General features: G+C 41.7%; 1 protein-coding gene and 1 long non-coding RNA gene across 2 annotated transcripts; both read right to left on the bottom strand.

The window, feature by feature from the left end:
* Window positions 1-6,949: 6,949 nt before the first annotated feature.
* On the bottom strand, window positions 6,950-9,118 carry LOC129760089 (uncharacterized). Its single transcript, XR_008740299.1, has 6 exons — window positions 8,992-9,118; window positions 8,576-8,933; window positions 8,160-8,517; window positions 7,744-8,101; window positions 7,328-7,685; window positions 6,950-7,269 (listed from the first exon to the last, which is right to left on the bottom strand). It is a non-coding gene; the product is annotated as an uncharacterized LOC129760089 (long non-coding RNA).
* A 6,610-nt stretch (window positions 9,119-15,728) lies between these two features.
* Window positions 15,729-16,698, bottom strand: LOC129760088 (probable 39S ribosomal protein L24, mitochondrial). The gene is made up of 2 exons (XM_055757660.1): window positions 16,500-16,698; window positions 15,729-16,440 (listed from the first exon to the last, which is right to left on the bottom strand). The coding sequence occupies exons 1-2, from the start codon at window positions 16,590-16,592 to the stop codon at window positions 15,778-15,780; spliced, it is 756 nt and encodes a 251-aa protein (XP_055613635.1). The 5' UTR covers window positions 16,593-16,698; the 3' UTR covers window positions 15,729-15,777.
* Window positions 16,699-16,922: the final 224 nt, after the last annotated feature.

The following is a 16,922-nucleotide window of genomic DNA, read 5'->3' as shown; positions in this document are numbered from 1 at the left end:
AAATTTGTGAACCATCAAAACCAAGCCACAACAAAAGGATGTAAATTGCAATCCTCATTTAGGCCGGAACAAATTTGAAATCCTTCCTTTGTAAAATTTTCAATAAATAGGAAGAAATTGGAAAAAAGCTTGTATGTATCAAACTTGCATACAATCTACCTCACACGAAATCGAAAAATCAAATTATTTAAATTGAGAAATATGAATGATTTATACTAAAGGTGATAAAATTCCCATTTTCTAAACAGTACACTGAAAGAAAAATCATGGTATTCCAAAATGAATAAAAATGTTTAATTTTACCATACGTTAATATTGTCGAGATAAATAAAGTTTTAGTTATTTTGACGACTTTTTGTTTGATTTTACCATGCAGGGCAGAAAAAATATGGTAAACCTTAATGAAAAAAGAGGTTTAATTTTACCATGCGCAAAATTTGTTGATAAATATGAAGTTTCGGTTATTTTGACGATCTTTTGGTTAATGTTACCATGCGGGTCAAAAGAAAATATGGTAAACCTACATAAAAAGAGGCTTAATTTTACCATGCGGAACGTTTTGTGCATTCGAATATAAAATTTTGGTTATCGTCACAATACTGTGGTACATTTTACCATGGTTGTTGTTAAAACCACTGGGCACAAAGGTCAAACTCCCTGCAGTCGAACTCACTGGGCTGGCGCAGTTTCGGTAAGCGGATGACAGCTGTGCGCAAAAACGCGCGAAGTTCATCGTTTTTTGTTTGGCTTGCGATAGGTCGAGTGAGAATTCTTAAGTTTGGACAGTAGCACGCGATATTTTAACTATTGATTAGTTTCGAAACAGTTATTGTTTTAAGTAGATTCGGATAGCATTTGTTGGTAGTCTGAGGAGAGAAACGATGTAAGTTTTTATTAGTTTAACATGTTTTCTGCAACTTACAAAACCTTGTTCACCCAGCCGATAGATTAGGGGCAGAAACTTACGAGTCCAGGTACATTTGCTGGCAGTAGAAGCCGAAACTAAAACTGTAAGTTGACTAAAATTCTTATGTTGTAAATTGGTTAAATTTAATAAAACCGAAATTCTTCTAGTTTGAGCTGATTCAAACGTGCAGCTACAACAGGAGTTTCATTTCCCAACATTTCTCAAAAGTTTTACGAGGCATAACCTCACTTTGAGATGGGAAGCTGCAGCAAATGTGACGAGCCGGACAACGAGCAAATGGTTGCCTGCGACGACTGTGGGGCATGGTTTCACTTCGTTTGCGTGAGTGAATCGCCCGGTGTGGAACACCGCGAGTTCCGATGCACGGAATGCGCCGCCAAGAGGGAGAAAAAGGGGAAAAAGTCCGGCAAAAAACCCATTGCTGGAACTTATCCGAAACCCTTACCTCATCCGGCGGCTCCCGGTAATCAAGCACCGCCCGGAAATAAATGCACTCCTCCAAATCGAACAATCGTATCCGATCCCGGACGCATCCCAGCTAGCCTCCAGCAGCAAGATGACGGAAAATCGCTTGCATCAAGAAGCAGCAAAAGATCCACTTTGCGATTGCAGCTGGAAATGCGTCGGATAGAAAAAGAGTTCGCAATGAAGGAACAGCAACTAGTAGCGGAAAAACTAATAAGCGAGAAGCGTATGCAGTTCGAGCAGCGGCTGTCGCAGAAACGATTTCAGCAAGAAAAGGAACTGCAGGAAAGGCAGCTGGCGCAGGAAAAGGCGATACTTGAGAAGCAGCTTACCGATGAAATGGAATTCCAAAGGAAGCAGCGCGCCCTACAGGAGAAATTCTATCGTGACCGCCACCAGCTGGCGATTGATGAGCCCGAAAGCGACGACGGTGCTGTTGGAGTAGAGAACATGAGCGTTATTTCCGGATACGAAAACCGGGAGAAAGTGAAAGATTGGCTCATCCATCGTATCGATCCGGATGCGAAGTTGAAGGATCTAAACAAGTGCGAAACAGAGTACCGAAAAGTTTGCGAATATCTGACGCCCAAACGGAATCCGGAAGTACCGGCGAATCGAGCGATCAATGATCGGCCACTCGGACAGCGCAATCTGTTAAACCCCAATCAAGATTCGCGCCACGCGAGCTCTATTCTTCAGTGGCAGCCGGGCAACCGTGAACATCGTCAACAAGAGCCCGTTTTGGGCGCGAGCCAAAGAAATGAGGACGCATCGTCTACGTCGGCGAGCAGCTTTCGAGACGGGTCGGCTGCCCACACGGCACAACGAGCTGCCCGTCAGGTCCTATCCAAGAAACTACCGACATTCACCGGAAGGAGTGAAGATTGGCCGCTGTTTTACAGCAGTTATACCAACTCGACAGATGCCTGCGGATTCAGTAACGTCGAGAACCTCGTCCGCCTACAAGAGTGCCTTAAAGGTCCGGCATTGGAATCCGTCCGTAGTCGGCTACTCTTGCCAAACTCCGTGCCGCAGGTGATCGAAACACTTCGCATGCTGTATGGCAAACCCGAGCAGCTGATCCATACGATGTTGAATAAAGTACGGAAGACGGATGCTCCGAGAAGTGATCGACTCGAAACCTTTATTCCTTTCGGGATGGCGGTCCAAGAGTTGTGTGACCATTTGGAAGCGGTCAACCTACAGGACCACTTGGTTAATCCGATCCTAATACAAGAACTGGTCGATAAACTCCCGGCTGCGACGAAGCGCGAATGGGTGCAGTGCCGGAGATTGGCTGACCGAGTAACTCTCCGTACATTCGCGGATTTCACATCCAATATCGTAGCTGAGGCCAGCGAGGTTATTCTCGTCATCGATCCGAAAGAGACAGCATCTACCAAGGGAGACAAGTCAAAACCGAAGGAAAAAGGGTTTGTTCTTGCACACAGCGGTGTCAGTAACGGTCCAGCGAAATATCAACTTGTTTGTTCGATCTGTAAGAAGAATGGACATCGGGTCAGAAACTGCGACATTTTCCGGAATATGAGCGGTACGGAACGGCTGAAGAGGAAGGAAGAGCACAAACTGTGCGAACGGTGCCTAAATAAGCACGAAGGCTGGTGTAGGTTCAAGATTAACTGTAACGTTGGATCTTGTCGGGAACACCATCATCCACTGGTGCACCGGAATATAATTACCGAGCCAACTTTAAATGATAAAGCACCGTCAATTAGGGAACAGCATCACACCCATACGACCGAGCAGGGCTCGGTAATTTACAGGATTGTACCGATAACTCTCCACTACAAACAAAGGTCGGTGTCGACTTCCGCCTACTTGGACGAAGGTTCGTCTATGACGCTCATCGAAGAGGGGCTCGTCGATAGCCTGAACGCTAAATGTCGACCACAACCACTAACGCTGGAGTGGACGAGTAATATTGTACGCCAAGAACCTAACTCGATATGCCTGACACTGCAGGTGTCAAGTGACACAACGGGACAACGTTCAGTATTAAAAGAAGCACGAACCGTGAAGAAGCTGAGCCTTCCAAGACAGCGCGTTAATTTCAAGGAAATCACTAGTCAATATTCGCACCTTCGGGGTCTGGAAATGGCAAACCAAGAAGGAGACGAACCGAAGATTCTTATCGGACTCAACAACGTTCATCTGATAGCACCTTTGGAGTCAAAGATTGGAAACATCAACGAACCAATAGCGGTCAGATCTTACCTCGGTTGGACCATTTACGGACCAAGTGGAGACTCAAATCCTGAAGGCTTCCTGGGTTGCCATCGTGAACTTAAGATCCAGGAACACAACTACCTTGTAGCCGAAAATGCCGGAGTTACGGTAAACGTACTTCCGGAGTCGAATGAAATCCGCCGAACCAGAGATCTGCCGAAAATATCAACCGTACCTGTGGAGGGTCGCATCGAGACCGAATTACGGTTCAAGCAGGAGAATTCCGAACTATCAACAAGGTGCACGATGGCGCTGAAGAGTCTGAGTGGTCTAAAACGATGGCTCAAGAAGGATCCCACCCTTGCACTAGCTGTACGCAAGAAAACCGAAAAACCTCAAGTGAAGCAGTTGTCCATTTCTTGCATGAATCCAATGAGCGTGGTGCTAGGAGCCAGATTGTTGAACTCGGTTGATGGTAATCGTGACTTGAAAGAGACGACTGTCGAAGCGTGGCGCTGGATGCCATCGAAGGTTGACGTGGCACATATGCTCACCCGGTGTGGTAAGATTCCAAAGCGTTCTAACGTACCCTCGTTCAATGGACCTGACAAATCGATCCTCGATGTGAGTTGGATTTTACCGTGGAATGTTCTGCTGCGTACAATCTGTTTCGTTACCGATCGATTGAAGAGATCTGTAATCCGTGTTTTCGAATGGACCGTCGTCCCACTGAAGCAAGAAAAATACGAGCAAGCCGAGGTTGTTTTATGGAAAGCGAAAAGAATGTCGTTGGTACGGGATATGGCTGTTACCTCGAAGAACCGTCAGCTGACGTCGTGGGATTGGATTTCTACAAAGAAATCGTGGGTCTGTGGACAAGTAGACGCAGTCATCGTTGGAAAGAGCGGCCGTGTTCGACATGCTATGGTTCGAACTTTTGGTGGACTGTTTCAGCGACCAGTGGCTGAACTTTCAGTTATCGGGATTGTGTCATCTGGTAAATCTGTCCAGGAAGCAGGTTCTGGACCAGGTTTACGGGTCGGGGTGTTAAAACCACTGGGCACAAAGGTCAAACTCCCTGCAGTCGAACTCACTGGGCTGGCGCAGTTTCGGTAAGCGGATGACAGCTGTGCGCAAAAACGCGCGAAGTTCATCGTTTTTTGTTTGGCTTGCGATAGGTCGAGTGAGAATTCTTAAGTTTGGACAGTAGCACGCGATATTTTAACTATTGATTAGTTTCGAAACAGTTATTGTTTTAAGTAGATTCGGATAGCATTTGTTGGTAGTCTGAGGAGAGAAACGATGTAAGTTTTTATTAGTTTAACATGTTTTCTGCAACTTACAAAACCTTGTTCACCCAGCCGATAGATTAGGGGCAGAAACTTACGAGTCCAGGTACATTTGCTGGCAGTAGAAGCCGAAACTAAAACTGTAAGTTGACTAAAATTCTTATGTTGTAAATTGGTTAAATTTAATAAAACCGAAATTCTTCTAGTTTGAGCTGATTCAAACGTGCAGCTACAACAGGAGTTTCATTTCCCAACAGTTGTCGTTAGCCAAAGTACTTTCAATTAGTTGTGTCATCTTGCACTTTGTTGACTCCTTGCCATTGAAATGGCTTTGGATTTTAATTTTTTGTTGAAACATTGTAAACAATAAGCCTGTTCAACAGGCGATTGCAATTGGTTTCAATCGATTTCGATTGGTAAATGGATGTTCACTCAGCCAATGTTTTGGTCGAAACTAATCCAATTGACGTTCAATGAAGCCAATCGAAATCGATCGAAACCAGTCAAAACCGATCAAGCTAGGAAGCAGGATTCGTTTCGATCGATTTCCATCGCACTAACACATATGTATTTGTTTGCTGTCAAAAACAGCAGATTTGGTTTGTTGTGAAAAAACTATTAGAAGAAATGAAAGCGGTGTCATTCGGTGCGGTGTTTCCTGTCGTGTGCTGAGTCGGTGGTGCAGTGCTAGTCGTGCGGAGTCAGTGGTGCTGATCGGTGGTGCTATGTCAGCCATGCTGGATCGGTGGTGTTGTGCCAGTCATTCTGAGTCGGTATGGCTGTGCCAGGTATTCTGGATTGGTGGTGCTGTGCTAGACGCGCTGGTCTGGTGGTGTCAGACATGCTGGATCTGTGGGGCTGTGCCAGGTATCCTGAGTCGGTGGTGCTGTGCTAGTCGTGCTGGTCCGTGGTGCTCAAAGAGATGTCGGTCGATGTGGCGTCGCTGTTCTGCAGCACATGTGCTGTTCTGTTAGGACCCAATTTTCACAATACATCTGTCTGTCGGTCTTGGATTATTATAATAATCAAATAAGAAGTGACCAACTATGTGACTACTATGTAAATAAATAGGAAGTGAAATTTGGTCTATGTTGTGAAATACGATAAAATGTCAAATAAAATATAAAATTTATCGATCCTCTGTATTTTATTTCATAATATCATGATTGTATGTTTTAAAAATAATAATTATTTTCCTATAGCAGCAATTTTTCGCTTTTGTGCTTTACTTTTCCCTCAAAATTGCTCATTATTCTAAACAAATTCCTTTTTAGTATTCTAATATAGTTCGAGTCGAACAACAAACTTTCTAATCTGAAATTTTTCTGACAGCTTGTATACGGAAAGAATTGCTATTGAGATATGGCCAAAATGATGGATTCATTACAATTTGCCTTGAGTAAACCGCCTTTTCGAATTCTGAACGAAGCTGATAAAGAAAATTACATCTGAAAACACTGCGCCAGTGCGTTAGTATTAGTGAATGGCTGTTCAATCAACAGCCTAATAGAAATCGATCGAAGTCAATTGGAAAAACAGCTGATCAACTGTCAATCCATTTCAATTGATTTCGATTGGGTTTCGTTGAACACACCTAATATTGATTTAGTGCTATGTGCCGCGATCTTAAAGGTAAAGTGTTTTGGTGTGAGATATGTCACAAAAGATACATTGTTTTATTTATCCGCAGAAGGCCATGCACGCTCGAAATTAATTAACCAATTATCGTTAAAAAGTAACCATTTTCACACCTTTCCGCGTTAAGTGATTTTTTGGTTTCTTCCATAGAAGTCATTTTTTGACTTCTCTTGAGAAGTGATGATTTGGTTACTTTTTAACCAAGAGAAAAAAATGACGAGAAGTTGGAAAATGGTTATTATTGAACCACATTTTGAAGGGGAGTTTCTTGTATTTCATGAAATTCAATAATATTCAGAAAAAAATAAAAAAAAAGATTTTTAAAAGAATTAACTTTTATTTCTTTAGCATTTTATTCCTCTAAAAAAAAACTCGACTGGTGTACATATCAACCGAAAAAGTAATCGAATCAATAAACTTAATTACTCGATCTATAAACTTTTCAGTCGGAGGAGTTTCAACAATGGCATCCTTGGAAACAATCTTGAAAGCAAGCAATCAATAGCAAATTCCCTTCGCATGGTTATGGTTTGACCCTTTAGGCTGGCTATCGATTTTCGCCAGCGAACATTTCCGGAGGCCAACCCATTCACCAGCCGGTGCGCTAGCTCGATCCTGAAGGCGGTTTGTCGGCCTCGTCTTGGCGTTTTCGAAAGACATTCTATCCGAGGGTAAACCTTCGTTCGTTGATCCAAGATGCGATTACCGCATCATCCACGATTCAGTTAAGGGATCGACACTTTCGGAAAATGGGTTTGGAGGCTGAAACAAATAACGTTTTTTAATGTCTTTTGCACAATGCTGGTCAATTATATCAAACCTTGGCTTGCCGGAAAGTCGGGATCCACATCCTTCTTGCAACTCGATTCGGTACCGCCTGGTAAAACAACCGACACAGCTGATGAAGCAAGCAATCAATAGCAAATTCCCTTCGCAGGGTTATGGTTTGACCCTTTAGGCTGGCTATCGATTTTCGCCAGCGAACATTTCCGGAAGCCAACCCATTCACCAGCCGGTGCGCTAGCTCGATCCTGAAGGCGGTTTGTCGGCCTCGTCTTGGCGTTTTCGAAAGACATTCTATCCGAGGGTAAACCTTCGTTCGTTGATCCAAGATGCGATTACCGCATCATCCACGATTCAGTTAAGGGATCGACACTTTCGGAAAATGGGTTTGGAGGCTGAAACAAATAACGTTTTTTAATGTCTTTTGCACAATGCTGGTCAATTATATCAAACCTTGGCTTGCCGGAAAGTCGGGATCCACATCCTTCTTGCAACTCGATTCGGTACCGCCTGGTAAAACAACCGACACAGCTGATGAAGCAAGCAATCAATAGCAAATTCCCTTCGCAGGGTTATGGTTTGACCCTTTAGGCTGGCTATCGATTTTCGCCAGCGAACATTTCCGGAAGCCAACCCATTCACCAGCCGGTGCGCTAGCTCGATCCTGAAGGCGGTTTGTCGGCCTCGTCTTGGCGTTTTCGAAAGACATTCTATCCGAGGGTAAACCTTCGTTCGTTGATCCAAGATGCGATTACCGCATCATCCACGATTCAGTTAAGGGATCGACACTTTCGGAAAATGGGTTTGGAGGCTGAAACAAATAACGTTTTTTAATGTCTTTTGCACAATGCTGGTCAATTATATCAAACCTTGGCTTGCCGGAAAGTCGGGATCCACATCCTTCTTGCAACTCGATTCGGTACCGCCTGGTAAAACAACCGACACAGCTGATGAAGCAAGCAATCAATAGCAAATTCCCTTCGCAGGGTTATGGTTTGACCCTTTAGGCTGGCTATCGATTTTCGCCAGCGAACATTTCCGGAAGCCAACCCATTCACCAGCCGGTGCGCTAGCTCGATCCTGAAGGCGGTTTGTCGGCCTCGTCTTGGCGTTTTCGAAAGACATTCTATCCGAGGGTAAACCTTCGTTCGTTGATCCAAGATGCGATTACCGCATCATCCACGATTCAGTTAAGGGATCGACACTTTCGGAAAATGGGTTTGGAGGCTGAAACAAATAACGTTTTTTAATGTCTTTTGCACAATGCTGGTCAATTATATCAAACCTTGGCTTGCCGGAAAGTCGGGATCCACATCCTTCTTGCAACTCGATTCGGTACCGCCTGGTAAAACAACCGACACAGCTGATGAAGCAAGCAATCAATAGCAAATTCCCTTCGCAGGGTTATGGTTTGACCCTTTAGGCTGGCTATCGATTTTCGCCAGCGAACATTTCCGGAAGCCAACCCATTCACCAGCCGGTGCGCTAGCTCGATCCTGAAGGCGGTTTGTCGGCCTCGTCTTGGCGTTTTCGAAAGACATTCTATCCGAGGGTAAACCTTCGTTCGTTGATCCAAGATGCGATTACCGCATCATCCACGATTCAGTTAAGGGATCGACACTTTCGGAAAATGGGTTTGGAGGCTGAAACAAATAACGTTTTTTAATGCCTTTTGCACAATGCTGGTCAATTATATCAAACCTTGGCTTGCCGGAAAGTCGGGATCCACATCCTTCTTGCAACTCGGCTGTTTTAGTTTAGCTATAACGGAGTCAACATCCAATTGTATACTCTCCGCAGTTTTAATGCAAGCAACTTCACCAATGTTACCAGATATCAGCATATCTCTACTGATATAGCACATCCTACAAAAAAGTTTGGATTGTGGAGGCATTATTTCAAAAATATCGTGGACGGCCAAGCCATCGCCAATTATATTAATTATTACCGCTCTTAATGTAAAATAAGTTTTGTCATTCAACTTTACTGACGAACCTTGATCTGAAGACAGTATCGTCATTTCTTTAATAAGTGGCTCTAAAATTTTTTTATAACCATATTTTTTTAAAAGCTTAGTTCGAACCATTAAAATGATATATAGTCTATCCAAAGTGCTATTCAGGGATGAAGGGAAATTTTGTATTTTGATTGTGAAATTCGTTAATTTCTGATTCCCTCTCCTTGTCCCTAGAGGGTTTAGGTACTCGACATCATCGACATGGAGGGACAATCTCAGGGCGTCTGGATACCTTTGTAAAAATTGATGATTTAGATATTGTTGACCGTCTTTAAAACTTCGCATTTTTTCATCTTCACTTGGCCTTTCTTCTCTAATGAGGCGTCTCGCCGAATCGTTTCTTACCACAAGCCCCAATGTTTCAGCTATCGGGATGTAATGGAACAAATCCTTTCTTATAATGGTTGTTTTTACAGTTTTCCTGGTAGTGATTTTTCGTAAGCCTCTGTTTTCTTGAACACCAACCTGTCTGGTTTTAAGAACCTTGGTTTTCCCAAGGATTATTTCTCGTGGTAATGGTAGCTCACATTCGGCTTTCGATCCCAGATAATTAATATTATCGTCGAAGGTTTTCACTTCATTACCGATGTCTTTGAGATCGCAATCATTTATTAATGATATTACCGAAACGTCATTCAGGTCAATATTTTTTAAAGCAAAAAAGTTTTTTAGCAATCCGACTACGTATAAATTGTAGTTTTTTATTATTTCGGTGGAGTTTTTAATCATATCTTTGATTTTTGTTTCAGGGAGACCAATGTCACATCGCATGTTGGTGATAAATTCCGATATTTTTTCATACATTTGATCCTTACTGATTGGTTCCATATGAAAAGCTTCATTTTCAATATCGAAGTGTTGTTCAGCAGGTTCATTAGTATCTTGATTCGGGATTCCGGGATATGGATCATTATCCGGAACTAATGATTGGGGATGTTGCTTAAGTATATGTCTTCGTAGGGTGTCGAATAGAGAGAACGTGTCTTCACATCTAGAGCAACGGAATGGCAACGGATTTGCCACAGTCATTTTCAATCGATGATGTTTTACAAAATGCTCTTTCAACTCAGCAACGTATCCTGGTATAAACAGATTGCATCCTATAATATGGCAGCGGAATCCTGAAGATGAATATAATTATGTGTAGTGTTTGACATTCTTAACGGAAATTTTTACTGTCGATTTTAGCGTAATGACTTAAACAGGGACACATAAATTCATACTGCATTATGTATTTGTTCAACGATCACAAAAAATGGTACCCACAGACAGCAACATATTATCTACTGTTTCACAGCCCACTAATAACAACAGTGAAAAATTTTTAGGATACTAGAAAAAAAAATTTTAACATTCGATGCAAGTCTGCAGAATCATCTGCATTGCTCACAGTTTAAGTTTTCACTTCAATATTATTCATTCATCGTACTCTGTGAAGTGGAAGGATGGCTGTTGGTCCCCGCCCGTGTTACATTTCTCAGAAAATAGCTTTCCGTGACCTCGCTTTTCCACTTCATCAGAATCGACTCGACACGAATCCTCATCGATCTCTGAATCCTTGATATTAACATTAATTCAGTTTGCTTGGCTTGAAAAACGAATCCACCACTGAATTCACAAATCTGGAAGCCTACTACGAAGCCTTCTCCGAGTTAAGCCACAAATGCATTCGGCCAATCGCTAACCCTCCTTGGCGAATTCGACTGCGATGTAACGATCTACGGCCAAATCAAGCAAGCAAGATGTTTTGTGACGTCGGTTTCCGGTTTGAACCTGATCGGCACTGAATGGATAGACCTTTTCGTTCCATGGTCTATTCCGTTTGACTCAGTTTGCAATCAAGTCGCAACATTTTCACCGGAAAGAACCCACAAGAATATCAAGCAGATGATGGTCCAGCACAAGTCACTGTACAGTGGCTACCTTGGTCAATTCAATCGCACCACAGTTCATCTATACCTGAATCTATAGCCGACTCCGAACTAATCCGTCTCCAGAATCTGGGAATCATCTCACCCGTAGAATTCTTGGAGTAGGCAGCGCCGATTGTAGTAGTGAAGAATCCGGACTATTTGACGGGTCTCAACGACGCACTAGAAGCCAACCATTTGCCGCTGCCAGTTCCAGAAGAAATTTTTAAGCAGCTAGCCGGCAGTCAAGTGTCATCGATCTCGACGACTCGAAAAATCTCCCCACCATCAACACGTACTTCTTCAATTCAACCGTCTCGCTTCGGGAGTCAAATCCACACCAGGGGCTTTACAATCAATCTGGTGTGCGCCCTTCCACGACGATGTTCTCATTCATGGCAAGAGTCGGGGAGAGCATTCGCATGGCAAGTTTATCCAAATCAAAATCCGTTACCTTGGCCACATCGTTGATACAAAGGGTATCCGTCCACATCAGGCGAAGATCAAGTCCATCGCCAACATTCCTGCGCTGAAGAACATTTCCGACTTCCGTTAGTTCCTTGGTGCTGATAATTATTACGGCAAGTTTGTTAAATAAATCCACGACTAATTTTTTTCTTTTGCACCAATTAAAATTGAGATTTCAAAGCATTTACCTATTCATTTAACCATTTTCCATTCATTCCAATTGAAAGAAAAAAAATTTGTTTTTTCGAAATTCCTACTAGGAATTTCAAGTAACAAAAAGAATGAATTTTAAATGTATTTTTATTATTATTATGATCACTAAACAGTACTAGAACAAAATTAATTTACAACATATTGATGTGGTAAGAGAAATCATTCTATATTAAAGTATTTTCGTTTTTGGCAGTGGCAACCTAGTTACCCACGAGTTTTGCCCTAACTGCTGTTATTACGTTCGGTTATTAATTCAGAAGTCCACTAGTTTTGCCCGAGATTTGAACCTCAAGCAGGCGGTTGCACCCCGTAAAAATTGTCAGTTTTGGGGGTAAGCATAAGGGTGGGTATAGCAACCATATATTTGCATCGTCCCGGGTAACGATTCTGTTTGTAAACGAACGATAAACGAAAACGGCATTAGTTATTTACTTCATCTAAGTTGTCACCATGGCACAAAAACGTAACAAAATGACTAAAATCACTTGCACATGTCTTTTGAGTACGGGTTTTGGAATAATTACTGAACATTCTATGAAGCCTTTCATACGTTTTTTGACAAACCAGAATGAAGCATTTGTCCCAAAAAAAATTATCATCAAAAGGATTGTCTCTATGTTGATATTTCTACGCAAGAATGTCACACTAAAGAAAATTCTTTAAAAGTTCAAATTTTATCAAAAAAGTTCGTTAAGATAAGTTTAAACTGTTATATAATGTTATTCACCGAAAAGAATACCCTTCAAACCAAAAGCTCTGTTATCGATTTTCGGTTCGAAGAAGGGAATTCCTCTCCACACACCGACCGGTTGCAGCGATCGATCACGTTGTCAGTCACGATCAACTCGTTCGCGTTCCGGTTCGCTGTCTAGCCGAAATCGCTCGAGAAGTCCTCGTAGACGTCATGGAAACAGTAGAAGTGGTTCACCTCTTTCAGATCGGAAGTCCGATGATAATTGTAAAAGTAACACGCGCGAGAAAGATGAGTCAAAATCGCCTATTCTGCAAATTGAAGAAGAGGAACTTCCTCCCTATTTCCCAGGGATTCAAGGCTGCCGATCTGTGGAGAAGTTTCAATGTCTCAAACGGATTGAGGAAGGAACCTATGGAGTAGTCTACAGGGCAAATGATAAACGTACTGAAGAGATTATTGCTCTTGAATTCTTGAAGATGGAAAAAGGAAAGGAAGGATTCCCGATAACTTCGTTGAGAGAAATCTTAAAAGACAACATCCAAACATTGTAACTGTGTTGGCTTCCAGTTCCAAGCCACCGAGTGGTGGAGAATTCAAGATTCGTCGGCAATCACTCGTGTATACTTTTCATTGACGTTGTTTCGATTCTTCCGGCCTTTCTTTTCACCCGAAAAGACTTCCGGAAGTCTCTTCGGACTAAAAGAAAAGCCGGAAGAATCGAAACAACATCAATTATTTCGCAATTTGCGGATATAGGAAGAGGATTTATAAGTATAAAAAGAACTTACCTTCCAGGAGAGCATGCGTCTCCGGATCACCGCGTCTTATTTCCTCCATTTGCACTGTTATAGAAGCTCCAAACTCCGCGGGAAAAAAGCGTCCACCTGACTCACTTTGCAAAACCAATTTAAAATGGCGTAGAAAATACGCTTCTTTATTTCGTGCAAATTATGGTTAAAATTTTAACCATTTTTGGTTAGTGCACGAAAACTTGAAAAACGGTTGAAATTGCACTGCCAAAAATTGTTAAAAAATAACCATATTTGAAGTTCGGGAGCAAAAACCATAAAATGGTTACTTTTTAACCATAAATGGTTAGAAAAAAATGAGCGTGCATTACAATCTGGAGTGCAAGCAGAGTCATCAACGGCCGAAAATTTCAACAGTTTATAAAATGTTCAAGAGTAAGTAAATTTTATTAGTATTTCTGCACAATATTTAATTTTTTTTTACATTTTTAGATGATGATTCGAGAAGACCAAAATAAAATCTTAGGACAACCGCGGAACACCGGAAACAAAATGTCGAAGGAACCTTCATCACGTTTGGTTTTGGCATATAGTTCCTGATCCAGTGTTAATGACAAAAATGATGACAAAAATATTTTATGTGAAAAAAAATAACAGTGATGAATAAATAAACCAGCATTTTAAAAATTTAAATTATTTCATTGAATGCATGGATAATTTACCATAGTTTTGTCTTAAATACCATGGCATAGTAAAATTGACCGTCATTCTACCATAACGCACCATAACACGTTCACATGGTAATTTTAACTAATCTGTTGTTCAAGATAACCAAAAACGTACTCGAAAAAAAACCATCTGTTTTTATTTTTAAATTTACCCTCGGATATGGTAACGGTTACCATGATTTTTTTTTCGGTGTACCTTTGCACTATTAACTGTCAATTTTTTCGAAAACTTTTTTTTTTAATAAATCGCACTTAATTTATTTCCCCCTTCTTAAATTTCGGAAAAATCGAAAGGGAGAGGGCTGACAAAAGAAAAACTTGAGATTTGTTCCGGCCTTATAGAGTCTGAGCCAAAGAATCACTGTCCGAATTGTTACCATACCCAGGGTTGGCATAATTCAACGTCATTAGTCAAATGACTGTGACTGTTGAGCCTCTTGGTCCGTCAAACTCATTTGACTGTTCCTTAACGACCAGTCACTTCGTTTGCCGATCATTCATTCCCCAGTCATTTGAAGCTAAAATATTAACCTAGTCAAGCAACCGCATTCAACCGACCGATGACGAAAAAGAAACGCATTTATTATTATTGTTGCTCCTGCCAGCAAGCCGAAGACGACCGAAGAGGAACAAGAAAAGCATTTATTATTATTGTTGCTCCTGCCAGCAACCTCGTTTTCTGTTTTTTATTGCTATTGTTGCTCTCTGCCAGCAAGTCGTTCAATTATTTGTACCTGCCGTCAGCAGCCGATCGAAGTGTGAAGAGATTTGCCAGTCACTGTCAGGAGAAATTTTGACCATGTGTAGGAGCTTCGCCAGTCGATGATGTAGAAATGTTGATTGTTGTCGTGCTTTATCCGTCATGCGAGTAGTGAGGCTCCGTCAATTGAGAACAGTGCCAGTCGTTTGATGAAACAAAACTAGTCGGGTCAAGCGTGACGGGCGAAATTTACCATCACTGACCATACCAATGAATCATACCAAATCTATAGATTTCGCCTTCATTATCCAGTTCTTGCTTATTCACGTTCTACTGAATAAAAGTAAAAGTATGGTACAATTTATACAGTACAAATTGTGCCGTAAATCGAATGCTTTCGGAACATTTTCCACATTTGTACCTACTCCAAGTGGTCAAAAATTACAACTTTTTGGTGTACATTCCAGCTTTAAGGTGAGTTTTACAGTTTTGCTACGCATCTAATAAGAACAAATATCAAACTTAAATAATGCTCCTACGAGTGAGAAAAAATGTATAACTTTGTGTTATGAGCCTACTTGGTTGAATGATTCAACTGAATCAAAGCAATCGAAAGATCCCTTTTAATTCAACCACGGTAAATGAAAAGTTCATATTCCGGTATTTCGATAGCTACTTACTACCTTCTTCAGTGAGCGTTTTCGATTGATGGTGAAGAAGGTAGTAAGTTGCTATCGAAATACCGGAATATGAACTTTTCATTTACCGTGGTTGAATTAAAAAGAATATTTCGATTGCTTTGATTCAGTTAAAGTTTGTTCTTTTGAGTACGTCTGACAATAGGATAGAAATCAATTTAAGTAGGTTTGTTAGAATTGTACAACGAATATTTCTACAAATGCTCATTTTCAAAAATCAGCTATCAAAATGCTTTCTTTCGATAAATCATAACCCAAAAGTTAAATAATCTGTCCATAAACTACCTTTTAATTTTAACGACCGAAAGCCTCAATACCAGTACGTTTTCTTCGGTACCCTGTCCTCTTCGATGCCCATCTCTTCCATAATGTCCATTTCGAAGGTTTGCAGTGCCGGCTTGAAGGTGATCTCTTTGACCACATCTCCCGTGGTGTCCTTGGGTCGCTCGACGTACACGCTCTTGGATTTGTAGTCATGCGTTTCCTCGTTGGCCTTCGGAATCGGAATGATTCGTCCGGTGCGCACAGAAACGCGCACCTTCTCGCCTTCCTCGGTATAGCGCCACTCAATCGCCGTTCCTTGCAGATCGGACGGATCCACAAGCCGGATTTGATCCGTCACCAACAGTGGTGCTTCCGATTTTATGAATATACCGGGATACTCCTTCTCGTCCGCCACTTTACGCAAATGACAGTTTAGTCCTCCTACAATGACCCAGTTGCGCTCCTGAAATACTTGATTTACTATGCCTTGTTTTCCTTTGTCCTTTCCAACGAGCACTTCCACCCGGTCACCCTTGAAGTAGGTCCAATTAGCAACCGGCTCAACGAACACCTTTTTACGCATCGTGCCTGCCATGTTTTGCTGCCGGAACTGACCGGTCCATGGTCGGTTTGTGGTAAACCGGAACTTCTTTCGTTCTACCGTTCGGGGCAAATATTGCGGTTTACCACGAGGAGTTTTCCAATAAACCTTACGAAAAAATTTAAGAATTAATTTACTGATTGACAATAGAATATCTTTGCTTTTACTTGTTCCATGCTCCGCTTGATGTACGAATCGGGAAGGTTGGAAAACTTCTTCGAAGCATCTCCGATTTTCTGTAGTACCTCAGTAATTCTCATGTTGAGTCGTTTTTAAGGTTGAACCTGTTTTAAATATGTTTTAAACAAGCATGTCCAAAGAAAATTTAAGTATAAAATCCAAACAACGATGTTATGAAACTTGGGCTGTACGCTTAAATCGCAGCAACAGAAATTGCATCAATATTTAACACAAAATTTGACTTCTAGCAACCGGGATGCCAGACAGAGGTGCCAGGTCGTTTTGTCAAAAATCAGGACACCGCGAAGAAAAAATCAGGATTTTTCAGGACACCCCCAAATTGCTGAAAACAAAATGCAGTTCTGCTTAGATTGCCTAACTAAAGGCGAAATATAGGTGCTGAAGACGCC

The sequence above is a fragment of the Uranotaenia lowii genome, unplaced genomic scaffold, assembly GCF_029784155.1.
Source record: "Uranotaenia lowii strain MFRU-FL unplaced genomic scaffold, ASM2978415v1 HiC_scaffold_414, whole genome shotgun sequence".
NCBI lineage: Eukaryota > Metazoa > Arthropoda > Insecta > Diptera > Culicidae > Uranotaenia > Uranotaenia lowii.
Note: the sequence above shows the minus strand (reverse complement) of the source record. Positions and strands in the feature narration are given on the sequence as shown.